The sequence below is a fragment of the Scomber scombrus genome, chromosome 6 (genome assembly GCF_963691925.1).
Source record: "Scomber scombrus chromosome 6, fScoSco1.1, whole genome shotgun sequence".
Lineage (NCBI taxonomy): Eukaryota > Metazoa > Chordata > Actinopteri > Scombriformes > Scombridae > Scomber > Scomber scombrus.
In genome coordinates, this window is record NC_084975.1 from 19,381,470 (window position 1) to 19,408,045 (window position 26,576).

Here is a 26,576-nt window from a genome sequence, read left to right on the forward strand (position 1 = left end):
GCACAAGTGATAATTGTCAGAGAGCTGTTATTCTGATGCCCAGACCATAAACCACTGTAGATAGTGTGAAGTGAACAAAGAGAATGTGGCTAACAAACAAATGCACCCTGAACTTGGCACTAACTTGCAATGGAATGATAAAGCTCTCAATACGCTGAGCTGGATTTTTACGTGCAAATTAGTCTAGGGCCCCAACACAATTTTCTCAGTTTTTTTCAGTTTGACAGATAAACATTTCCTTTCTATTCTATTTAGGGAGAAGACAATGAATAACGCTTGTTTTGGAGAACTTATTGAGATCAAACACCATTGATTTATCTTTCTGTATAAATGTAGAAGGTTTTGATGAAAGACTCTTGGAACAGTTGTGTTACCTAAAATTGGGAGTCATAAAAATAAGATTGAATAATGGTGGTGATTTGGGGGTGGGGGTGATGGTTTGAGGGAACAGTGATACATTATTCACAGGGGTGGGGGCCTAAAGTGCCAAATTCATTTGTTTTTTCTTTCCAGTTGGCCGGCAGAATAAATAGGGGCTGTCAGTCGTGCAGTAAAGTGCCGTGCATTCATTTAGACAAGTGTTATTGCTGCACTGGAGCAATAGGGTTTTAGTGAAGCAGGCCAGCCTGGTGGGTGGAAGCTGTGTAATTATCTCTGGATCCTATGATGGCAGTGATTGCTAAAACAGCCAAGTGGTCCCAAAGCACAGCAGGTGTGACTGTCAGGCTGCAGGTTGGTGGGCTTGTTGTTGTGAGAGCATATGAGCAGTTGGGGTGGCAGTGACTGAACAGACCAGTGCCCAGGTCTGTGATGACAATAGCAAACTGGTAGTTACTTGTGTAAATGAAAATAATTGGATTAAAAGAAAATAGAATCATTTTGATTTATTGCATGGTGGTTAATAAACCATGAAAACCAAAAGCCTCCCGAGGGATCAAACACCATATATCACACTGTGGTATATCGTAACACACACTTTCACTCTCATATCTGGCCTGTATTAATGGTTCAGATGAAAGCATTGACATGTTTTTTCAGCTTGCCATGTTTCTCATCTCTGTATAATGATCCTGAAAATATTTTTGAACAGATTGGTGTTGACAGATATGGCATGGCACTGATTAAAGCAGACCAAACAGATGTTTCCATTTTTTCCCCCTTTAAAATTCCAGCATTGCTTCTAAGCAACTCTGACAATGTGCAAATGCCAAAACACAGACATTTGCCGGGTTTAAAAGGACCAGCAGAACGGAAAATGAATACTAATGTAGCCAGTCTGTATTTATCTGTCTGACATTTAAAAAAAGCTAAATGCTCTGCTTACTCTCTGTGATACAGACAAAACTTTGGAACATTCAGGACTCTCAGTAGTGTGAGTCAGATAGTGGATATGACAGATGTTTGCCAAGAGATATGGCTTCTGTTGATGCTCGCACACAGCTCTGACTGACAGAGATATTGCTACTGGCTTATTTTCTCGTTCTGAATTCCTGTGTCATTTCTGTTAGTGCTGCAGCTGGTATGGACAGACAGAGACAGATAATAACTTTTGCAGAAAAAGTAATTTAACAAGCAAACATAACTGGCATGCACATAAAAAACAAATACACATGGAATGTGCAGTATACACAAAATTCACAACACAGGGTTTTGTTTTTGTCCTCTCCAGTTCATAAGTCTCTGCAGTGCAAATACTCACCAGCGCAAAGAAAATCCAAACCATGGAACACTTTTTTATCTATAGTGTTGCCTTGTTTCTGCCAGACAGAGCGTCAGGAGAAGATCTGTTCGTCTTTATGCTGTTGTGTGGTGAGGACACTGTTTGAGATGATCAACACTTACTCAGCTGACTAATGAGGTGGATTCAGCTGGGGCAAAGGGTGGATTGAACGTCTTTGTTAGACAGGCCTGCAGCCGCCTTCTTTGCAGCCTGCTCCCAGGGGAGGCCTCACAGACTGCCTAATTGAATCAAGTACACATGGTGCCTCCCCCTTCACAGCTCAGCCCCTCCCCGAATGAGAGGAGTGAGGAGGAGTGCTCTGGCTTTGATGCTTTTGTTCTCCTCAGCATCATGGACAGAGCCAGGGGGGTTCGCTGCAACTAGTTGCCTGCTGCTGGATGGAGAGGCACACTATCACTGCAGCACTCACAATCGCTATCTCTGCAGCTGTTGACACAAGAGCCCTGTGCTGAGGAAGAAGTTGATGTGTTAGACTTTACAACACTATAAATTACTAACCTCAGTTTTGGATCATGGGAGCATGCCCAAACCTAGAGATCGAAAAGGTTCGATGGTCCTTTTAATCTGTATTTGATAAAACACAAAGTAACATCCCCATAGTATTATTCATGTGTCGGTGAGCAGGTGGCCCCGACCAGCAGAACAAACAAACGTTAGGACAGAGACAGGGCTGTGTGACTAAGCATAGCTTAGTGCCTTGTATTCTTTTTTTCTCCCTCAAATACGCCAAGACATGGACTACATATCCTCTGTGCCCATGGAAGTTCAGCACCATCATCTCAGAGAGACAGATTGGAGTTGTGCTTCAAGGAAAAGTCTGCTTATTAGATGGCCTCCAGATGCCAGGTTAATGAAAGATCCATTTGTGAGCCAACATTCAAATTACAGGAGACAGAGCAGAGTCAGGATAGAGTCTGACTCTGAGACGAATGCAGCTTCCTGCTGGCTGTGCTGATTTCTATGAATGTCAGATAGTATGTGTATTTATATAAACATGCCTCTTGTGCTCCAGTTGAACTTTTAAACTTTGATGTGGTTCTCACATTTTAAAGGGGATCTAAAATAGGGCACAATAGGCATATTGGTTTCTTGGCTGGAATTCAGAAATAAATCTGTTATTTTTGTGTCATATTTCAGCCTCTCTACTTACCAGCTAAATATATGGTAAGAGTATTAAAACGGCTCAAAGAATGTACATTCTTTTGCAGTAGTGCCTCTTGTGCAATAGGCAGAACAATTATGTGAACATGTATGGATGTAAGGTTGTATTTGAGCCGTTACTAGTTTAAATATTTGGTATGTCTTTGTTGTCTTGATAGATAATTTGTTTGTATAATGCTGGTAGACATGTAACAAATGTAAGGCGCATATTTAATTAAAATATGACAATTTGTAAAGTTAAATCGGATATTAATAAGACTCATAAGTATTTTTTACTAGACTCCTTTTTCAGCCAGTAACTCAATCATAAACTCATGGCCGGAAAGCACTATTGCAATGAACTTGGGTCAAATATGTCTAAGAGGCTAAAATGTAATTGTGGGGCACAGCTGGATTTGTCCAGGCGGTGCATATCCGCTCCTAATGATATTAGATAGGAGTCTGGAGAATACCTTCCAGCACACAGCCATCATTTTGATGAGCCACAAAGAATGAAGTGAGAACATTTGGATCTCACATGATGCAGGTTCTGTTCACCAGACCTTCATGTTAAGTTAGGCACTTTCAAGCATATCTTACATGACCACCTATTTTCCTCTTTGCTGTAAACGAATATGGTATTGCAATTTCTTAACCATGATTTTATTTCTATAGTATTGGTATTTGAAATGCTGATAGCACTAATGTCAGGGGTAATGCATTTAATGTGCAGTGGTATTGAGCATCCAGATTCTCTATTTACTGTAGTGAGCACCATTTAATAACGCAGTGGCCGTCCCATCTCTCTTGCTTCGGGGAGATCAGAAGGAGGGGTCCTGAACTCATTTTATCTCTCCTAGGCAAGAGTGCCTCGCCCAGCCATGCTGCTGCTCGTATCAATGCTCTGTTGTCTAAATTATATCTGATGAACATAGAATTTACAGCCACTTTGCTTATTATGTACAACCCCATGAAGTTGTGTAATTTAAAAAAAAAACTGAATTTAAGTATAGTTGATGTTATTCACATGCAAGCTTTTTATTCTTACCAGAATTATAACAGTAGAGTTATGCGTTTTGAACTACATATTGATTGTAAATATACATGGTATTTCAAAAGTCTTTTGACTGAGTCTGATCAATATCTACTCTGAGCACGAATTTCAAATTCATTAGGCCTCTTTATATAACATTGATTTTGTGCAATAGCGGTGCTGAAAAGGATTACTCCCCCCCCTTCCCCCCCCCCCCCCCCCCCCATCAGTCAGAACAAACAACCTTGATAGCAGCAGTCAGGTAGTTCAGCTGTGCAAGTATACCTCCACTTTACCTTTTGTTAGGCATGACTGAAAAGTTTGGATATGAATAGAAAGGAAAGGAGGAAAAAGGGAAATATAATAAGGAGAATTGCTGTAGTTTTTGCCCTTTCTAGTAGTCAGTCAGAATTCAGTATCAGCATTGTGATGCATTTCATTGTCAAACTAGTCTCAGAGTGTCATCCCCACTGCAATTATTTCAATATTAACAGTAAGCATGTGTGAAATCTTGTATGTATTTTTTATTGGCAGGGCTGCTGTACTCCCTACAGGCAGGACCCTGGGGTCAGATGCAGCCTAATGTATTCAGTCGTACTCCAACAGAGCTACATTGTACAGTAATTTCTGAGCACCATGCCGCCGGGCAGTGTTGTGGTTTGAGAGTATTGCAGACAGAGTGATGGAAATAGTGGAACTGGTCCTGAATAGTAATAGCTACACAGATGCTTTCCCACAGATTGCAGCTATGCAGTTTAAACACAGCAGTGTGAGCATCCCATTACAGTCAGTCGCTCAGCATTTCTTACACACAGAGGTTAGTGAGTCAATCAGCTGACAGGGGTTGGGATGGGGCCATAGTGACATCTAGTGGTTTTGTATTTTCAGTGTGAAGCATGATTATCATCTGTTCTTTGTTTTGATTGATGTTGACAGTTGTAAGCATATTTTTCAGTGAGTTACATTTTTAGAGAAAATTAAGATTAAAATGAAGATGTAAAAAAACAGTAATAAAACTAAAACATACCTGAATGGAAACCAGTTATTTTAACTCCTTTAACAGACCTATAAAAGCTTTCATGTATATATGTATGTATGTGTGTGTGTATATGTGTGTGTGTAGATAGATAGATATTCTTACATTTTTTACTCTAACTGTGTGGCTTCTCTCTTGTCTCAAAAGCATTTTCTACCACACTGTTGACATTTTTCCTGTCTGTGTTGTGTCTGTGCTGGCATGCAGACACAGATATTGTTTTCTCCATTATTTCATTTCCCCACACACTGAACACATACAGTAGATAATGTAATCAACAAGGCCAACAGGACTTGGGCACTGTCCAGTATACGTAGGTCTTGAGCTGATATGTATGCAAAACTGATGCAATATAAACTGGCCTTGACAGACAAAAGCATAAAGGCAGGCTGTGGAGAGTACCAGGCATGTGCTGGCGGCCGATCATGAATGTGGGCGGTTCAGTCTGACTCTAAATACAAGAGCTGAAAGCTTTAGAGACCTTGAACACTATGGGGTCATCATAAGTCAAGGTTCTGACAGCTTCTATTTGGAAGAGCCCCAAGCCTGTGTTTATTATTACCACTTGGACCAAAATCCACCATACTGAAGGTATTTTGTCTAATATACTATAATGTGACACAAATGAAAAAGAGTCATTTATGTAAATTTACAATTTAACTTATCTCACAGGCATCCTCTGAGAACTGTATTGACAACACCCTGCGTATAACGCTCTGTGACTCTTTTAACAGACAGCAGAGTCATTAAGACTCTTTCCAGGCTTATTTACTGCTAATTCCTCAGTTGTTTACCTCGCTCTCCTGTTTTTCCCTGATAAGGGCGGAGTGGGGATCCAGGGAGCTCCTTGGCTCCTTTCTGGTGTGCAGGTTTGAAGTGCCTGTATCTATACCCTGCAGCTGGAGCAGACCGTGTAGAACAGATTTAAAGCTATTCTGCTATTCCCACCTCAACGTCAGCTAAATGTGTAACCCTGCAAACACCTCTGAATACAGATGTGCTACCACTGCTTCACAATGAAGCTGTTCCAGCAGTGTCAGCTATTGTCTAGCTTGTCTTGTATCAGATCAGCTTTAGATAATGGCCTATCATCTATACATCTATGCAAGGCTGTCCATCATGAACCCTTGCTGAATAGCCCAGCCTGGTCATTAAAGAAAGCATTGTCCTGCACAAAAAAGGGTTGTAGGGTTAACTTCTTCATTCCAGGTTCCTTATCTGATTTTAGAAATGTAAATGATGTACCCAGAGTGCACAATATCTCTCCAGCATTCCGTGCCTTTGCTCCCCTCGGTCGATATGAAGCTAATGTAAGTATTTAACCCTCTGATGGACCCATAGCTAATGCTATTAATTCCTCTCTACACATGATAAATGGTCTTTTCCAAGGTTGCATAGAAGCTATGACTGCTGAATGCATGCCAAGCAGCAATCTTAACAACCATCTTCTCCACAGTAATGTACTCAATGAAATGGGAGCAATTTATGTGGTCATCATTTGGGTCCATTGACCCTTTCTTCTGTGGCAGTTGCTCTACTGACCTGCTCTCTCATACAGGGTGAATCAAGATGCAGGTCAGTGGCTTTCGGACACAAAGTGTTCTTAAGATATCCATCTTCTGACAGGGGCTGGGGTTCAGTCAGTTGACTGTCTGACCTCAGACCTGTGTTTTCGGGAAAGGGTGGTGAGGCTGGGTGTTGACATCATTGCACCACTTGTCCGCCCTCTGATGTAAATTCAATCCCAGTGACAGTCCTGTCAAAATAGGAATGATGTATCACACAGTAGGCACGCCTACTATGCCCTCATCAATCTTCATGCCCTTTTCACAGCTTAGACACGAGATGTGGTGTGCTTTTAATTATAAAGCAAATATGTTTAATTCATCTGGATTTGTGTGTTTTTAGAAACCAATAACAATACCCAGCGCATGCTACAATTTGCAATACAAATGCATTAATTTTCGCAAAAATGATTTTAAAAGTTTGTTGTTTGAATTCCAGATACTGTTACACTGTGCAAGTTTATCTCCATACCTTGCACTGGGGATCCCTTTTGGCTACAAACAACATTAATGTTTTGATGTTTCTCTTAACTTTTTGAAAGCAAGCTGGCTTCTGTAAATGTCAACTGGTGTGTTAGTCATTAAGCTTTAGTTGTATAGCATTTTGGAAAGGTCATGTTGAGCCAGTGGGGAAAAAGCAGTCACTGATACTTGCTGTGCTGTGACTGACTACAGTCTGGAAACCAGGTTGCTGCTGGTGAGGCTTCAGGGCTGATTTAGATTGCTTCCTTGTCCCCTGAGGCTAAGTGACACTTCCTATGTCTTTTCTGACCAGGAAATCAACAGGAAACACACAAGATATACAGTAAAGTAAAAAAATAGAAATTCAATTGTCTCCAATAAATTATATACTTGCCATTTTGTTTTTCTTAAAAACTGGAAAAATCTTAAAATCAGTCAAATTTTATACTGACAGGATCTTGCCCATAAAATGATGATATAGTTTAAATTGTTTGCCTAAATATATTCATCACAAGATAAGAATCTTAACTTAAAATAATCTTTAAGACCCCCAAAAAGCCTTTAGTTGTCTCCATATAACATTATGTTTACTACTTTGGAGACCCAGCAGGCTATCCTGCAGATATGGTTTTATTTGGAAAGTTATACGTGAGGGACCCCTGCTCTGTTTCACACCACAATCTGAGGGATTCATCGGTTTTTAGCACACTCAACTGAAATTAGACATGATATTAGGTAGGGCTAATAAATTAAACATTTATTAAATCAACATTTATCTCAATATAGTCAACTGCAATTTTAAATACCATTTTAAATTAAGTATTGTCATGCTGCAGAGATATCCTGGCCTACACATCATATTCAACAGACTTAAAAAAGATCTTTATTTAGTACTGTTTGCTTGTTGTAACAATTAATCAGAGCTCTTAATTATTTAGTCAGTGTATAAGGAAAGTAGATGCCATGAAAATGTTATCTAACCAAGAGTGTAGAAAATGAATAATACTCAGTAGTAATACTACTGTCAACAATTTAATGCATTGATTGTGTGTGTGCAGTGATTACAGTCTTGAGGTCATATTTTTGCTTTATTTTCATCACCCCGCTGTTGTTACTGAGGTGTGTTTTGGATGCACTCGTTGACTCGTTGCTCACACTATTCCAATCCTGCTTTTACGCAAGTGGCTTGTTTGTTTATTGAGCACTGTGGTCTCACGGCAGCATAACCATAATGGACAGACGTTGATTTACTGATAATCCTTGGCTTTGCTCTCACTGTGGACCTCATAGGGAGTGGCATTGGCTGTCAGCCTCTCACGTCCTTCAGTCAAAGCTGCACATTGCCCTTGACACTCACCTCTCTCTCTCTCTCTCTCTCTCTCTCTCTCTCTCTCTCTCTCTCTCTCTGTCTCTCTCTCTCTCTCTCTCTCTCTCTCTCTCTCTCTCTCTCTCTCTCTCTCTCTCTCTCTCTCTCTCTCTCTCTCTCTCTCTCTCATCCCTGGTGGTCTCTATTGCCATATTTTAAAAACCTTCATACCAGTCCTTTAACAGTTCTACTATAATGGCTCACTGCAGAATTTATTTTGCTGACAGGGCACAGATATGATTACATACAGAGCAAAATGTCATTTTCTCAGGGGAGCCTAGTAATTACATTTTGGGGGCCACATAACACAATTTATTCACAGCTGGATGAAATAAAAATTTGTTGGAATTCATGTTGTGTTATTGCATGCAGACTAAATGCAGATTCATTGATACAAATTTGTCTGACTTAAAATTTTAATGTAGGTTTAGTGTCTGATCTGATTCAGTGCTATAATGAAGCCTTTTTTTGTTTGGTGTGTAAACTGTGGCAGAATTTAGCAGATGTATGTCCAAAGATTTAAGGTTGAATTCAGTTTTATTTAAAAACTGTATTTAGGTGTGATATTTTAATCATTGCATATATTTACAATAATTCATAATGACTATAAAATATGTACATATAGTTGTTGTTCAGTGTATTTTGTGAAATGTATACCATCTGTCTTACTTGTAGAACTATAAACTTAAAAATGCTGTGTTGTTGTGCCCAAGTAGAACTATATAATGATTGTTTTTCTCTTCTAATCCTGTTATTCCTTGATTAAAGATTTCCACTGCAGCTGCACAGACATAAAAGAGGAACCGAACAGCCAACAGTGCTCTGCTGAATTCCTGTGGTGACTTACAGACCAGCTGTGTGTAAACCACTATGGCTACGGCTTTTTATTTCCCCCTCAGTGGCCTTAAGTTCGCCGACACCCCTTTTACCTCTGTGTCCATTAGCACACTACAAGAATTTCCGCTCGCCTTGTCTTGTGTAGATAGCAGCATGGGAGGGTTGAGGAGGATGGTGCTATTATAGGAAAGAAGGACAGCGAGTGTGCGGCGGTCAAATGTGGGAAAAGAGAAAAAAGTGTGAAGTCTAGGTCAGATGGAGGATTGAAACAAAAAAAAAGAAAAGGTGGTGAACACGACTGAAAGGTAGAGTATGTGGAAAAAGAGAGGTAGAGAAAGCTCCTGGGAGCTGCCTTGCTCTGGCAGGCTAATTGAAGCTCTGTGTGGCAGTGACTCAAAGCTGTCACTCCAATGAAGAGCCCATTTGCTGCAGTTTGCAGGCTGTGTGCTGAATTCTGATGATGTTACCGAAAGCACCGGCCACAGACCGACACTGTCTCATTGAGACCCCCCACACCCTACCCCCTCTCCTGCATGGGAGTACACAGCAAACATACCATTCCCCTTCCCAGCACTCCAGTGATTATATGTAACAGGGTCAGAATACAAGCAGTGACTGAAAGCAGAAAATATGAATATTAATTTTTTGCTCTGAGGATTTTGTAAATTTGTCGGGCAACCTCATACATGATAATGTGATATTAGTTTTTTTACTTGTACAGGTTTTCCCTTGTTGGATTAGAGGAGATTATATGTCTTATAGCAGAGCACATAGCTGCAAGCATCCAGTGAATTATTTATCATGAATTAGAGTAGTCAGTTATGACAATATTTATCTAAAAACTGAACACAGTATGATATGTTAAGCTGTACGAGAGATATTTATGCACATTCTGGTAGAATTGTTTTTAAAATTGAATTGAATTCCCTGCCAGGTTTTGTGTCATACTACTGATACAGATACTGTCCAATTTTTAGATGTACACGTTTGAGCAATTATTTTTCAAAACATAATTGGATTGTATTTCAGTAGTTTTTTTGTTTTTTTCTCTGTTTTTTTCACAGTTTTTGTTAAAGTGACTTCCTAAAGTTCAGGTTTAAGAAGTGTATTTATGTATTTATTTGGCAGCATACAAACATTATTATTTATACTGTATATTATATTGTCACCACAAGATGAAGATCAAGTATATATTGAGATTGTGAAAGTGTTTACGGTAGAACCGAGTGTTATACATCACTGATGAGTCTCTCTCCCTGCCCCCACTTATCATTTAGTCTCAATCAGATCTTGTGCCATCAATTATTGTTGATCCCAGCCTTCACCACTAATGAGCTAACCAAGCAGGATAGATATTGATCCAGAGCTATTGAGGGTTTTTACAGACATTTGCATATACCTGTATATGTCCATATACAAAATTATTCACTTTACATATATAAAGTGTAAGTTTGAATGTTTAATGTAATTCACGCCCATAAAAAACATGCAAAAAGAACACACATACAGTAAGTAATTAGTAAAAGGCTCCCACACAACGTCAGCCTTTTGCATTGGTTTTCTTCTTTTTCCAATTTATTTTGCTTTTTAAATTGAAGTATTTAGCTCAATACTTCCTTTGCACTGTAATAGAGATTTGACATCTGACTCTCACTGAGTTGTGTGAAGCTGGGGATAAACAGTTGAGAGGCAGCTACAGGTGCTGCACAGCATGTCACTCAGAAATCATTACTTGGTCCACATCCATCTGCTTATCCAGGCTAGGACAGAATTCATCTGGGGGCTGGTATTCACTGAGCAGGAACCTCCCTTTGATTGCATTGATTGTTACATGCTGCTTCCAGGCAAACATATAAGGTTTGATTGTTTTTTTTCCCAACACGGCTACAGGAGAGGGATTTGAAAATGCTAAGTATTGTGCATTATTATTTTGTTTTTGAGCACTCTTGATTTTAAAACACGATACTACAGTATTTTGTACATAACAAGAATCCTGCACATCGGCCTGAAAGGTTGCTATGGCTTGTGTTGTGGTTACAGGTTGATTGTTCCTTACTTGATGTCAGAGCTTGCACTTCCACACGCAACATCGTCCACCATGTATTCATTCTTCTGATCAAGACTCTGACACTTTCTGTTGGATGAAGGCTTCAAAAAAGACAAAATTCCTCTGCAACCCTGCAACTATAAAGGTGGGCTCTCTGACAGTGTGGATGTATTTGTGTTGGAGAGAGAGTGTGTGGGATGATAATAGATTCAGTAATTACTCTATTTCATGTCATTTCTTTGAATTCCTGCTACCTGGCAACTGCTATCATTAACAGTATACATTGTGTATGCGAGGCTCATACTTCAAGGACTTTTGGGCTGTTGACTAAGAGCTCTCTTGTTATAAAGTGGGCACTGTATGCATAGTGATGTAACGGCATTTTTATTCAAGAGATGAAGAGGTATTACAGACCACACACACATACAGTGAGTATTGAGAGGTCAAAGCTACAATGTTTTTGAATAAAAGCATGTGGTTTTTGTGAAAATGTTACTTGTGTTTTAATGTTACATTTGCAGAGATCAGGCAGTTGTCTCTAACTCTGATGGGAAATTGTTCCATGCTAAGTTCCTTCCTTTGCTTTCTGTTGTGTTTTATAAGCTCTTGTGTTTTATAAGACAGTTTGTAACTCAGTGTGGGCACCAATTTCATCACTGAAATCTATTTCCCTTTACAGTTTCATAAAGATAGATACAACCTGCCATCCCATGATGCCCTGGTGCAGATCCTTCCAGATTATCGATACCTCCTCAATGGAGCGAACACTGAACCCCACAGAGCAGCCCAACAAGAACAGGAGAGACCAACCGAGAGAGCAGAGGTTACACAGGCCAACAAACCCAACATAAACCACACGTACCAAGTACATCACCCACACAAACGGTAAGAAAGACCGCTACACGTAAGAAACATGGGTTTATTGAGACATTTATTAAATATACAGAGCTTTATATTTAATGTGTAATTTTTCACATTTAAATGGGTTCATTCTTTAGACCCCCTTTGCATGAGGATGATCCCCACATGGCAGAGATCAACGACCTCCAAACAAAGGTGATCAGATATAACCAATATATAAACTTGAATCAATCTGTGGCAATCCCTTCTGTCATGTTTAGTTAGTAAACACAGACACAGGACCACCAGTGAGAGGAGACACCACGCTGAAGCAGAGGCTCGCAGTTGTGAGACAAAATGGCGGCTAGTAGAATAGATTAACATTTCTCAGACTGATTGCGCTCAAGGAGGAGTGAGGTGATGAGGCTGAAACTTGTTAAGGTCTGAGGGTTTTATGCATATCTTGACATTTTCTCCTGTTTCTGTGAGCCTTTCTTGATAATTTCATTTGCTGCTTATTAAATTGATTGCTTACATCTATGGATCGAAATTATATACATGTATCTCTATATATTTTACGTTAATTCATGTAGATTTTGATTAATTATATGAAAGAAAGGCAGAAATATGGGTATTATTGGACAATTTCATAGTGATTCATGCATACGTGCATACATTTAAATGTACATGCATAATAATAATGATAATGGCTTGGAAAAATGCATATCACACCCTCATGCTTCACCACAGCTGCCTTCTGTCTGTGGTACGATTGTCTTATAGAGTGACAGTATGTATGACAGTAAGGCCCCTCTAATATCTCCAAATCATGGACAAGTGAGGGAGCCGTCAGTATTCACTCCTCGTTTATTTTAGACACATGAAAGGACTTACCAGACTCATCATGGCGAGCCATCCATGCCATCATGCCTGTGGGCCCCCCAGCAGAGACACCATCTCATCTACAGTCATGATTGTCACCTCGTTCCTTGCCCTTTCAATTAGATGCTCAATTTCACCATTGAGTCCCGCGGGAGACACATCCACACCATCCGAGATTGGAATCCCGTAATTGTCACCCCCTTCATACGTACACGCAGCTGGACCCTCACTCTCCATTCAATTCTCTCTATTCAACTTGATAGAGGGACATGTGACAGGGCAGACAACAATGAGCGTGCACATGCTGCCAGATGACACATACATGCCTTACACAGAGAGATGCAATGATAGGCTTCTAGTAAAGCAGCTCCGATTGCTTTCCAAAAAGCTAAAGTCAGTTTGGTATTGCAGATTTGGAGGAATTTCAATGTAGAAAATATGAAAAGAAAAGAGAAAATATACAATAAATTATTTTTAAAAGATTTTTTATAGAATTCCCAATTGTTTGTTTTTTTTCCGTTAAATACTTTCATGAAATTTGCCCTACAGTTCAACAAATGGGCTTTCACAGGATGACACTCAATATATACGCGTGACTAGGATTTATCCAAAATGCCCGGATAAATCTTCCATGACAAAAGACCTTCACAGGGTTGGGTGTTATTGTCCCTTTGGATTTAAGGAGCTGGAGTCATGAATACTTTGTACCCCAACCTTAGACAATCAATTACAGGAACATCACACTTTGTGACATAATATTCTGTTTTGGCTTCCAGTTATGTCCCATTAGTCATGTCTCATGTTTTGTGCTTTTCCAAAACTAAAATAAATCAGTTATTCATTGAGACACTGACCCTCGTGACAAACTGTACATGCAATTCATTTACAGTTGGGATATTTTATATTTGGTTGGTGCACAGTCTTGGTGAAATATCCTGTGGTGTGTCCTGGAGAACTCTATTAACAGATGGGGTTAAAGAGACATCTAGTGGTGGTGATTGCATACTGTAGAACCCCTTGGTATTAAATCTGTCCCACCAGGTTACTGAAGTATTTTTGATTGCTGTGTGACATTAGCCCAATTTGGTTCTTGAAATATGTAGGGAAAAAAAGAGAAACGCATAAAGCAAAGACTAGCAGAAAACAACCACCAAATTGCTGCTTGTTGACGATTTGATAACAAATGACCTTGAGGTATTTCATTGAAGGAGATCATTAATAATCATCTTTGTGCTTAATATCAATCTTTATTGCAATTAAGAAACACAAACTACAGATTAGCCTTAAAAGGATTAAAATTAAATATCCCAGTTTATTGGCCTCATCTCTCCATCAGGAGGTAGAAAACTATCGTTCAGCCATGAGTAGGATGGCAGAAGACATCATAACACTAAGGACACAGGTGGTGACGTTGGAGGTGGAAAACAGCCAGCTCCGCAGCGATCTGTCTCTGCATCAGGACCTTGGCCGTCATCTGCTGGATGATACAGACATCGATGTCATGACCAAGGCTGAGATTGCTGACAGGATAGGTAAGCACTACCTATCATTTACTCAGACATATATTATCCATTTCTTAGCATTTTGTCTAAGAATGAGCCTGAACAAAATAATGCATTCATTAAAAAAACACAATAATTGACATTCTCTCAGCTCAGGCGTATTGAGCAGACAGAAAAATTTGCCGATTTATTAAGTATTAAGTTAACTAGTCAACTGGCGACTGCTGAACCTTCACTGCATGTTGTTATGGATGTAAGGGCAATTTTGTTGGCAGATGAAGTAGTGATGTGGAAGGTGGATCACTGTGTGTTTGCTAATCCTTGTGAGTGTATATTCCCAAGCAGGCTGTGCTGTTTTGTAAGGCAGCTCCTTTAGGCCACGGACCCTGATAAGCTCTGTGGGTAGTACATCCCTTATCTCCTGAAGGACAGTTTGTGACCCTCAGTGAAAGGATGTTTCCTAAGGTCTCTCTGCTGGCATGAAAGCCAAGGGATTAGATTTAAGTTCCAATGAATAGAAAATCCATTCTGTTTCAAAGGCTTTATTGATGGATATTTTGATCATCATTGTCAAATGACCAAACTTCAAAACTGACATGTTAATCATCCTAAAATTGAGAAGTCATTGAAACTAGTTTCAGACATAAGAGATCAAATGCTCACTCTGATGTGACTCTTAGATGAAAGAAGCTGTCCTTTTCTGAAATTGCTATATGAACGTAACCAAAAATATCTGCACATATGCTTTTAAATACCTGCATGAATAATAAGAGACACTGTTTCATTACCCAGATGTATTCTTCTGCTCCTTTGAAGCTTCTCTAAAATTCAAGCTGGCCAGTGAGACCAGTAAAGCTGCCTTGCAAAGGGACAGGATCCAGCAGCTGCAGAATGAGCTGATCAGGGTTAGACAATACACCAAACAAACATACTTTAACAGTTCATATCAGTGGGTATGTAGTGTTTATTTAGTTTTTTATTTCGCCATGCAGAAGAATGACAGTGAGGAGGAACTATTAAAGATCCAGAGAGTGCAGCTGCAGCAGGAGGAAGATTTGCGGCGCCACCAGAGTCGCTTGGCAAAGATGGCAATTTTGGAGGCCACAGTGAAACAGCAAGAAAAGGTGAACAGTCAGCTACACTGCTGGCACTCCTGTTTGATTTCACAGTGCTTCTTTCTATAAATAAAAGTATATGGTGTATATGTTAGGGTAATACACACTTGTGGTTTACACATTTTTTAGGTCATCCAAAAGATGGAGAATGCATTGGATAGCAAACTCAAAGAGAAGAATAAACTGAGTGGAGAAAAAAGGCAGGTGGAGCAAAAGAAAAGAGGTGCGTGGACTTTGGGAGAGGAGAGAGAACAGAATGTATTCACTTTAGCCGTTAATGCCGAAAGAACATCAAACTTCTCCTCACGGTGTGTAGGTGAGTTTGACCACAGAAAGGGCGAAATAGAGTCTGCACTGGCAGCAGAGAACGCTCGTCTCAGAAAAGAGCTGGACTGGAATCGCCAGCAACCTGTCACCCTCATTAAACAGCAGTCAGCACAGGTAGTCATACACCATCGAGCCATTATTTAAACAGTGATGTGAAACTTTGGTCAAGTTAAAGGGCTGAGGATCAATTAAGAACTCAATGAAAAATGTTATTGTGCTTTTATTGCACTGTACACTCATTTTGTCTTGCAGCTAATGAAAACTCAAACTGACATGTGTCATGTCCCCCTTAGATTAAAAAGGTGCTACCAGCCAAGGAGAGACTGAGTTTACTAAATAAACTGGAGAACGCAGAGTCAAGAGTCCAAACACTGGAGGATCAGGTGAAAATAAGAAAAAATTAAAAATGACTTATTGACCAACTTTTTCATTCATTGTTGAGTGCATGTTATTTTCTTTGTTTGCATGTATGAAAGCTGGAGGAGAACTCTAAGTTATGGGGGAGACAGAAACAGGAAATGTTGACCAAACTCAACGAGCACAGGCATGGCTTTATCCGGACGTCCACCACAATCCTTCATAATGTTCCTTCGGTCAGTTAGCCATCATTTTTGCATATTGTGCTGCATGTAATCATTATATTTTTTTAAGTATTTGAGATGATTTTTACTGTTGCTTTCTGTTTCTTACAGAGGACTGTATCGCATCCCTTATATCAGCAAAGCGGAAAGAGGAAGCAGAAGCCTGTAAAATGATCAGCAAATGATCAATCAACCTGTTCGGCCAGAGTCTGGAACACACAGACATTATTTTGAATTTGACCTTTATCTAATATAATATGTATAGATAGAGATATTAAAATATTTAATAAATTACATACAACAAGACAGTTTGTATCACTTGCATTGTTTTATTCATCACTGTGGTACAAAGGTAATTTTAAAATACTTTGCTGTGTACACATATGGAATGAAGTTTCTGTACATTTTTTCAATCTATTGTACACAAACAGGCTACACGTATCCATCATTAATATACAGTACATATAATTACTCTATTTGTTATGGAATTACTGAGGTAATTTGTTAATGCGCATTTTTGTCTTTTTTTTTGCTTAATCTGTTCTTTTTCTTGTTCCCCATCAGTGTCTAATGTTTGAAGTTTTTATTTTGTGTTTATACTGTGGAGCTTCGAACCCTTGGCATATAACTGTGGGGCTGTAACAATGAGCCTGACTTATCATTAACCACGTCACAAACTTTGTGTTACCGACTACTGTGTAAGGACTTCAAAGTCAACATTATGGGCTTTTCTGGTAAGAGAATGAGCTCAAAGGTACTCTGCACTTCCACATGACGCTGTTTCTCCACTCTGAAGTTCTCAAGCATCTGCAGAGACAGAAGATAATGCACACAGTTAATATGCTGTGCAAATATGTCAGAAAACATGCTGAAACTCCTCCTCCTTGAGTCTCAGTATATCTTACATGGATAAGGAAGATCTGCATCTCCGTCTCAGCTATTCTCCGTCCTAAACACTGACGCGGCCCAAATCCAAAGCCCAGGCTCCTGAAGTAGTGGCTCTCTGTCCTCAGCCAGCGGGAAGGCTGATATTGCTCCGGGCGGAAAAACACCTTGGGATCTCTTCCCATTGCGTACAGTCCCAACTGGACCAGAGTCTAAACACAACAAAAGATGACAATCACTTGCTCAGTTTTATTTTATTTAATTTTTTAAATCTCAAATACAAAAACGTGTTTAGAGGATTTATATTGTATTTTTAACTGCCTCTTACCCCAGCTGGAATGTGGTAGTTTTGAATAATGATATCTTCTGCTATGTATCTTTGCAAGCTCACTGCAACTGGATGTAACCTGAGGGGTGAAAATGAAAATGATATATTAAAGGAAACATATTAACTTTGTTCCAGTGGATGGCAGATTTAGAAAAATTCCAAAAGCTTGTTTTCAACATAGCTATGGGTTATTATAAAAAAGTATTGTTACACATTTGAAAAAGGCAAAGTGTTGAATTCTATGTTAAACAAATATGGAATTTGGGAATAACTGACTAGTATCACCCTGATTATGTTACCAAAGTGGCAGATGTGGGTAGCCTGTCTTATTTCAGATTAATTCTCACTTTGAGCAAACACAAGATACATTTTGAACTGTTGAAGGGTTCAAAGAAATTTGTAAGAACCCAGGAGTCTGTTGATATATGTATAACCTACTGCCCACCATCTCTGCGGTGCTACCATTTTTTTTCACCTCAGTGTTTCCTTCAGAGCCCCCTTGACTAAGGGAATCCGCTTCAGCATCGCCATCATGTCTCCCTGGCTTTCAGCTCGGGCAGCAGCAACCTCTGCCCTCAGCTCCTCCTGGAGGTTGGGGTGTCTGGCCAGTTCATACAATGTCCACAGCAAAGTTATAGAAGTCTGAAACCCACAGACAGAATTAATCACAACAGAAATCATATTAAATTCACTTTGTTTGTCGAGTCCTTTAACATAGTTGCAGTTTTTAAAAAAGCTTGCAGCAAGTCATATTCTGGAAAGAAATCTCTGCATTATATGTTACATGTGTTCTAACAGTTTTTTTTTACCGTATCAACTCCTCCAGCCATTAGTTCAGTGACACTGGCCTTGATGTCTTCAATGGACAGCTTGTCCAGCATGAGCAGGCTGGCCAGGACTCCTGGGTATTTCTTTTGATTGCCATTCTCCTGACGTAACTGCCTGTAGATGTTCTGGATGCAGCGGTCCGCTGAAAAGCCAAAGGACAGCAAATTAAAATAGATACTGAAGTATTAACAATGGTAGAAGCCACTGGTGTTCTGTTCTGATGCATCTTACGAACACTGTGATGTCTTGGTTTGACAGCTAATGAACATGATTTGATTTTAATACCTTGGCTGAAGATGCCATCCCAGGCCTCCACATGGTCCCGCCACACTTTTGCCCCAATCCGCCTGAGTAGCCCAGGAGGTATGTACAGCATGGGTGAGGTAGTCTTGAACATGAGGGTGATACAGTCAATGAAATGTTGAGCTTCAGGATCAATGTAGTCCAGCATCAAACCCAGACGCTCACCGTACAGCACTGAGCTCACCGCTGTGTAAGACGGGAAAAATGAGACACAGAAAAGTAACATGAAGAAAACGAAATACACTGGCCTGCAGTGAGTGAAATGAATTTAATATCAAGAAAGATAAAAGTTAATCTTACATTCTAGTGCATATTTAAAGAGTTCTTGCGAGAGGTCTGTGGTCCATTTGTTGTGGCCATTTCGGTTTATCTTCTTGTGTATTCTGGCCACAAAATCATTGCCCACTTCATCCAGCAAAGGCACAAAGTTTTCCAGCACCTTCGGACAGATCACCTCCTTGTTGAGAATTACACGATTTGATCTCCAGTCTTCTCCACTTCTGTTGAAAGAATCAATGTAAATTTAAAGTAGCTCTAGCTAAAATTACTGGATTAAAACCCAGAGCTTTAATGGGTGTCAAGGTAAGCATTGAAGTAAAAATTAACTGATGCACTTAGAAGATGAGACAGCACATACTTTAGTAAAACTCCATATTTGCGATTCCTGTAGTCTCTGTATGATGTCCACGCTTCAACTTTCAGCCTTTTAGGATAATGTCCCTCTGCTTTGAACAGGATGGCAGCATCCTCAGGGTTGATAATATTTACACTATCATAGTAACCTATTTTTTCTCTGACAAATAGAAAATGAAAGAAATAGAAGGGCATACAATTCCATATCAGCTGCATGTTTTTGGAAAACTTGACCTTGTGGATTATTGGACACAGACAAACAAAATATGTTTTTATTTGTACAAGAAAATAGTATCAAACAACTTCCATCAAATGTTTTGTCTACTTAAGATAGAATGATAAAATAACACCAATATCTACTAACTGTTTAAGATTTATGCACGCTGCCTTGCCTCCTGTACCTGTAAATGGGTCCAAATGTGTTGAAGTTCTGCAACATGATGCGGTGAAGATTTCTGAAGCCATCCAGTTTCCAGAAATTGTATAAGTTGGCCGCTCCGTTCTTCCACAGCCCAGGAATCTCACTGAAAGGCCTGACAATGCTGCTGCTTTCTGGGTACACCTGTCTGACAACCGGCATACTGCTGTTGCAGCGAACTCCTGATGTTGTCAGCACCTCTGTCCAGGAGAAGGGCAACATCACAGGGCTACGCCACACACTCCACCTGGCCATCCTGGCAGCCAAAATGCTCACTCAGCTCTCTACCTTCGGCAGCTGCTACTCAGATTCTCCCAGGGACATATGGTGCAATAAGAGGCTGGTCTAAATAGTCAGCCCCCCTTGCTGTGCTGCTCAAGGCTCCCCAGTTGAACTTAATGGCCTGATAGAATACACAAACGCACAGTATGTCTGTGTATGGCTTTGCTTAACTGTGTTACTAACTGACTATTTTATTTGGTATGATAGCATCCTGCAAAATCCTAAGGAAAAAGGAGGTTGGACACCATTGACTCTATTACTACTACTATGTCGGCATTTGCTTTGATTTGTGAAGAAAGACAAAGTCATAAGAGAAGATTCAGTTTATGACAAATGCAATCACTGCATACATGAAAAATGTGTGCTTTACAGTTAAAAAATAAGGATCCAATAAATAAGCTATACAAATATTACTATTTCCTAAGGAGCTTTATAAGTTCCTCCAACTTCATGGCTGTCTTAATGTCTCCCTGGATTTTAAGTCTGCCACTGGTGTAAGCATCAAAGGGTCGTAGCTCGCCCTGGAACATGGCCAGAAGGTCACTGTCACTCATACTCAGTGTTACATCTGGTTCTTGGCACAAGGACCCTGCTCCAGCAGCACCGCTTCCTACAGAAAACACACAGATAATGGAAACAATGGATTTATTTCTATTTATGTCAGTGTTAGGGTAATTTTAGCATCAGTCAACAGATTAAGCACAACCTTAGGTTATATCCTCTGTTATACACTATTTTCAACAGTGTATGAACCATCACCTTTGCTCAAATCCACATAGTAACTGCAATGTTGTCCATCTTCTGAGCAGATGTTAAACTGGAAGCTGGCCCTGACCTGGTTCACCAAAGTTTCAGAGAGGAGAAGCTTGACCCCACCGAGCAGCTCTTCAACAGAACCCGGTGTGACCACAACAGCCTGAGGGACACTGCTGAGCTCATCTGCAAAAATGACACTGTCCTCTGTGGAGAAAAAGGCAAAGCTGTATTACACAAGTTTATCGTTACTTTAAAGGGCATTGCACAAAATTTGCTTTGAGTGTGTGGTCATACCTTTTTGTGAACTGCTACTGTGGGCCAGAAAGTGCATGGCCAGCTGCTGAATGGGCCCAGTCAGGCCTTCAAGTCCAGGTACAGCCGGAGGCATGATGAGGGGTCCAGAGGGGCCTTCCTCTGGGGCTTTTAGTAAAGAGCCTAGGGTCAGCTCTACCCTGTCTACCTCCAGACCCCAAGGACGAGTCATCTCATTAATGTCCATCTGTTGAGAGAAATATAGAACGTAAGTTCAAAGTGATACAGTAAAAAGGCAATAGAGGGTAACCGCAATGTAGTCTTACTCCAAGATAGTCTCCCAGTTTCAGTTTCTCAGTTTGGATCTCTCTGACAGTCTTCTTTGCCAGGCTGTGAGTCAAAGCATTGTGTGCCGTCATCCTAGTAGAGACGTTCAGGTCCTGGACTGATACCACTGACATGACGGGGTTCCAGATCCTGAACTGAATGTCTGCTCCCACCGACAATATACCTCCATCCCGAGCAGTCACCTACAGGAGCAGGATAAAATTTCATATTTACTTCAAATTTGTCATAATTTAAAGAGCCTGGAGACATCCCCTCCTCATTTTTAAAGCTGTTATTGACTAAGCAATATTTCACTGTGTTGTCCGAATATACTCTGATATATTATATATATTCTGATTAGACCATAGTCTTGAAACCATTAAGAAACAAGACACATGAATTTTGCCTTCAACCAGGCAAGTATCAGATTATTCTCTCCAGCTTCACATCGATCAACAGTGCACCAAGGCTGCCACCTGTAGGACAAAATAAAACAGTTGTGTGTTGTGCAAGTAAAATATCTGAATGTTATAGGTTCTGTATGTGGATTTGTGAAGCAATTTACATTTATTTATTGTTTTTTTTTTTTTATTGTCAACGAGTGAACGGGTTGTAACAGAACTTAAAACATGAGACCTTCCTTGACTTACTTGGTTATCTATAACAGCCTATTAACTGATTTCTATGTGAAAGACCTGGGCTGGATTTTCCATGAAAATCCAAAGGATGTGACATTTTAGCATGTTTCAGAGTGCCTTGCATCTCTCCCGCTAACATCAACAAACTGGCATAATGACACAACAAAAACGGTGCTATCCAAGTACAAACACCCTGCAGATAGTAGCTCTCCAGCTAACTGAGATGGCTAGCTGCCTTCATCGACCACAACACATTTTACAACAATTGCACCTTTGCAATGACAAGCCACACACTGTCAAGCCCACACAGCTAAAACATTATTTCTTCAACAAAGGACAGAAAACAAGCTCCACAGTGATAGCAGGACATAGCTTACCACATTTGTTTTTTTGTTTTTCTAAGAATGTCGCTGTTTGCTAGTTGACTCAGGTTTGGGTGGTTGACTAACCCGTATTTTTGTGAGTTGGGTGTTGCAGATTGGCTCTCACCAGCCAGTGCCCACAACACAACAGGATCCTCTGTTTAAGTGTTTGTGTGTGAGTGAGCATGTGCACGTACATACAGCTGAAACACGGTGCAAAACACAACAATAGAAATCTTTTACATCATTATGAGAAGTTGAAGCAAGGAAAAAGACAAACGGATCAAAATGTGAATAATATCTCTAATAATAAACTATCCTAAAACAATCCTGTATATAATCCTGAAATAATCCTTTGATTAAAGGACATTTATTTCATTATTAATATCTAATAATTTAAATACAATTTCCTACACCACTGTTTTCATAACTTTGTCAATGTCGTTGCCTATGTAAGCTGTCTGTCAAAACCGATTTTCAATTTGTATTTGTATGAACTATACTTATGCACACTGTATAAATGAGTTACATTGCCAATCATCTATGTGCAGGTTACCTCATGAATTAAATGAAAATATCCACTCTATGTATCTATAAACCCCATATTTACTAGTTAAATCATTAAACCCACTGCTCCAGCAAACATCTACTGTATGAAGGATTTTTAATCAATTTTCCGTAAATACTTGAGAAGCTTGTTCTTTTACAAGAAAATCCCCAGTCCACAAGAAGAAATGACAATGAAGAAAATCTCTAAACATCTTGATCAAAAACTTTTTTTTCCAGTAAACTTGTTTAGTGCTCAAGAATATTGCTTGATTTTTTTAAAGTTTGTTTTTAGTTTAGTTTAGACTTGTGTAAAAAAAAAAACTTGTAGGATACTACTCCTGACCAGAGCTGTGCCCTGAGTCTTAAGTGTTTAAAGACTTCACAACAGCTGACTATAAATGGCATTTATGGTCGTTTACCTGGCATGGAGGGATGTTGAAAGCACGGGTGCGCAGGTCTACTCTTTGCCACTTGTCAATGAGGGGCAGGACAAGGACAATACCAGGACCCTTTGGGGGACAAATTCGACCCAGGCGAAACACAACTATCCTCTGATAGTTAGGCACAGTCTACGGACAAGATTAGAATTGGTTATGATTATTCTCAACAACTGAGTGGACATGTCATAGAATGAGTGAAGAGGAGAAGATTTTGGCTTACTTTTAGCACAAACCATCCTGTTACAGGAAAGGTTATGAAGGTGACAATGTAGACAAGGAAGATGACAATCAGATTGCAAATCCAAGACAGCCAGCCTTGGGTTGTGTCTTGAATAAAAAGAAAAAGAAAACCTTAATATTAATAATAATAATAATAATAATAATAATAATAATAATAATAATAATAATAATGCATTTAATTCAAAGGTGCCTTTCAAAGCACTCAAGGACACCTTACAAGGCACATAAAACACAACAACAGTACATCGAACAATATAAATCAGGTAACATTTAGTGCAAAGATAAAGAATAAATATGAATGTGACTACAAAGTGCATTAGTACAATAAATAAACAAGAACGTGATTGCATAATTAGTGTGAGACAGAGTATGCCACTCTGAATAGGTGTTTTCAGGCAGGATTTAAAGGTGGAGACAGAGTCAGAAGTGCAAATGTCTAGTGGGGGAGCGTTCCAAAGGCGGGGGGCAGATCGGCTGAAGGCTCTTGACACCATGGTATTTAAGTTGGCAGATGGGGCAGAGAGCTGGTTGGCAGAGGAAGGTGTGTAGATGTGAATAAGTTCTGAGAGATATGATGGTGCCAGGTTGTGAAGGATCTTGTAAGTGAGGAGTAGAATCTTAAAGTCAATGGGGAACTTTAGCAATTATACACAAGAAAATCAGTTTCTCATCACAAGGAGTGTTACCCAACCTATGAAGAGAGTTTTATAATATATTTTCTTTTCTTCTATCTTTTTTTAAATTTTACAGAAAGTTACTTCAGGGTGGTGGTGTTTGTATAAGTCTACCATACAGGCATGGTCACACAAAACATAATGGGCTGGACTAGACTATAGGAATTATTTGGGTCCATTGTTTTTGGAGCTCTATATTAAATATCCATGACATTATTCAAACTAAATTTTATTTTTAAAATGTGTTTCATGCAACTCTCCATAGGTTTAAGAATCTGTTTTACATATTTCATTATAACATATTCAAGTATGCTGTGTTACACTTGGCTGCACAACTAATTTCCCCTAAACGATAAAGTATATGTTGAAAACAAACACCCTAGACCAAGGGTGACCAACACATATGACCCACAGGCCAAAACTGGCCCACCAAGGGTTCTAATCCAGCCCACTGGATAAATTAGCATGATAAGTATGATTAGGTTTCAGGAGCAAGTTAATCTGTGAGGATCCCACTTCATGTAAAATACTGCTTTAGAGTTTTTTTCCACCCTGACCAGAATACAATTCACACAATAAATACTGTGGTCATATTTAAACCATATATTGAACATCAATCAGCAGTTTCTGTGCAAAATAATCTGAGAAAAACAGCACTGATTTTTCTTAAGATGTTTTGTAAATAGATGGTTTATGATAGTAAAGTGATATTATATTTTTTATATAGGTTATTATGAAATGGTTGTAGTCGTCTGGTCAATTTGAGATCAACTTGGGCTGTATGTGAACTAAAATGAGTTTGACACTCCTGGATTAGACAGACGTAGCATTGATCATGCACAGTGAACAACAGCACTATTAATATTATAGTGGTGAACATTTGAGCCTGTTTTTTTGTTTTTTTTTAAATAGTAAAATTATCAATTACAATGACCCTTGAACTCGTTATGTACCAACTAGCCAACTAGGCTACCTACCACTGAAATCGTTTTCAGACACATTGGGGATGTAGTCAAATGAAAGTCCTTTGTGGTAGCCGGACTGTGTGAAGCTGTCAGCGGACACAAATAACCCAGGAGTCCTCGGTGTGGTAGAGTCCTTCTGAGGAAGCAGCTGATACGATTTGTTAAACATTGTCAAGTGAAATGATTAGTTTCTAATTTAAAGCAACCTCACAACTTCAACACATCTCCACTGCAGTCATCGACCAAGGTCTGTGTGCGTATTGAAGTAAACACCGTCGTAATAATTACTAAAACGCAACCTGCGTCATATCATTATTTTAGGTGGTCAGGCTATGCTATGGGCTTCTTCCGTGTTTACCTTTTCTATCGTTTCTTCTTCTTCTTTTTCTTCGTCTTCTTCTTCTTATGTTTTACTGGCAGATTACAAACCAACATTAAAGGTGCATGCCGCCACCTTCTGCATCAAGTTTGTAACAACATGATATTAAACCTGTTCACCAAGGATGCCATATAGTAACTTGGAGTCCTGTTTGGAAGGACAACTGTTGATCCAGTTCATCTACTAGGTGCTTCAATACCCTTATCTGTATTAGATCCAGTTTTTATGTATGTGTTAGGCCAGTATTGTAATTTGAGAGTTTAAAAACATTACCCTGTTACTGCTTGTTTGATCCTGGTCGTCAAACTAATGGTGATACTTTTCCTAAATTGCCTCCAGCATATGTCAATTGTAATATTACATATTGGCTGACACACACACACACACACACACACACACACACACACACACACACACACACACACACACATACACACACACACACACACACACACACACACACACACACACACACACACACACACACACACACACACACACACACACATATATACATAGGCTATGTCTTGTGTTATATTCAGTTTCTGTTGAAAACATTGTGATTGATTAATATACCTGCCAAATTAGACAAATACACAACTTCCATGTTTATTTAGAACAAACAATTCAGTTCAAAATACATATCTTAGTTTTACTATAATAAAAAATGCATTTCCTTGCAACTTAGTACCTATGCAAAATGATTGTGTGTTTGTGGCGCTTTATAACATATTTGTAATATTTACCAAGAAAATGTTGTGATCTTCACTGAACAAAAGCTGTATGTTTTCACATTTTGACTTCTTAAATATACAATGAGAAAATGTTTTGCTTGAGGGCTGG

At 39.4% G+C, this 26,576-nt stretch overlaps 3 protein-coding genes across 3 annotated transcripts; 1 reads left to right on the forward strand and 2 right to left on the reverse strand.

The window, feature by feature from the left end:
• Positions 1 to 1,978: 1,978 nt before the first annotated feature.
• ccdc33 (coiled-coil domain containing 33) lies at positions 1,979 to 16,648 on the forward strand. The gene is made up of 11 exons (XM_062421517.1): positions 1,979 to 2,089; positions 11,907 to 12,112; positions 12,226 to 12,283; positions 14,286 to 14,481; positions 15,268 to 15,356; positions 15,444 to 15,575; positions 15,696 to 15,789; positions 15,883 to 16,007; positions 16,196 to 16,276; positions 16,370 to 16,486; positions 16,586 to 16,648. The coding sequence occupies exons 1-11, from the start codon at positions 1,979 to 1,981 to the stop codon at positions 16,646 to 16,648; spliced, it is 1,272 nt and encodes a 423-aa protein (XP_062277501.1).
• A 510-nt stretch (positions 16,649 to 17,158) lies between these two features.
• LOC133981619 (cholesterol side-chain cleavage enzyme, mitochondrial-like) lies at positions 17,159 to 20,124 on the reverse strand. The gene is made up of 9 exons (XM_062420401.1): positions 19,853 to 20,124; positions 19,456 to 19,611; positions 19,119 to 19,318; positions 18,801 to 19,004; positions 18,497 to 18,657; positions 18,163 to 18,329; positions 17,688 to 17,766; positions 17,380 to 17,571; positions 17,159 to 17,281 (listed from the first exon to the last, which is right to left on the reverse strand). The coding sequence occupies exons 1-9, from the start codon at positions 20,122 to 20,124 to the stop codon at positions 17,159 to 17,161; spliced, it is 1,554 nt and encodes a 517-aa protein (XP_062276385.1).
• A 341-nt stretch (positions 20,125 to 20,465) lies between these two features.
• On the reverse strand, positions 20,466 to 25,712 carry stoml1 (stomatin (EPB72)-like 1). Its single transcript, XM_062420871.1, has 7 exons — positions 25,367 to 25,712; positions 23,696 to 23,802; positions 23,455 to 23,604; positions 21,486 to 21,689; positions 21,202 to 21,406; positions 20,911 to 21,111; positions 20,466 to 20,761 (listed from the first exon to the last, which is right to left on the reverse strand). Exons 1-7 carry the CDS (start codon positions 25,521 to 25,523, stop codon positions 20,565 to 20,567), a joined length of 1,221 nt encoding a protein of 406 aa, XP_062276855.1. The 5' UTR covers positions 25,524 to 25,712; the 3' UTR covers positions 20,466 to 20,564.
• Between the last annotated feature and the right edge of the window lie 864 nt (positions 25,713 to 26,576).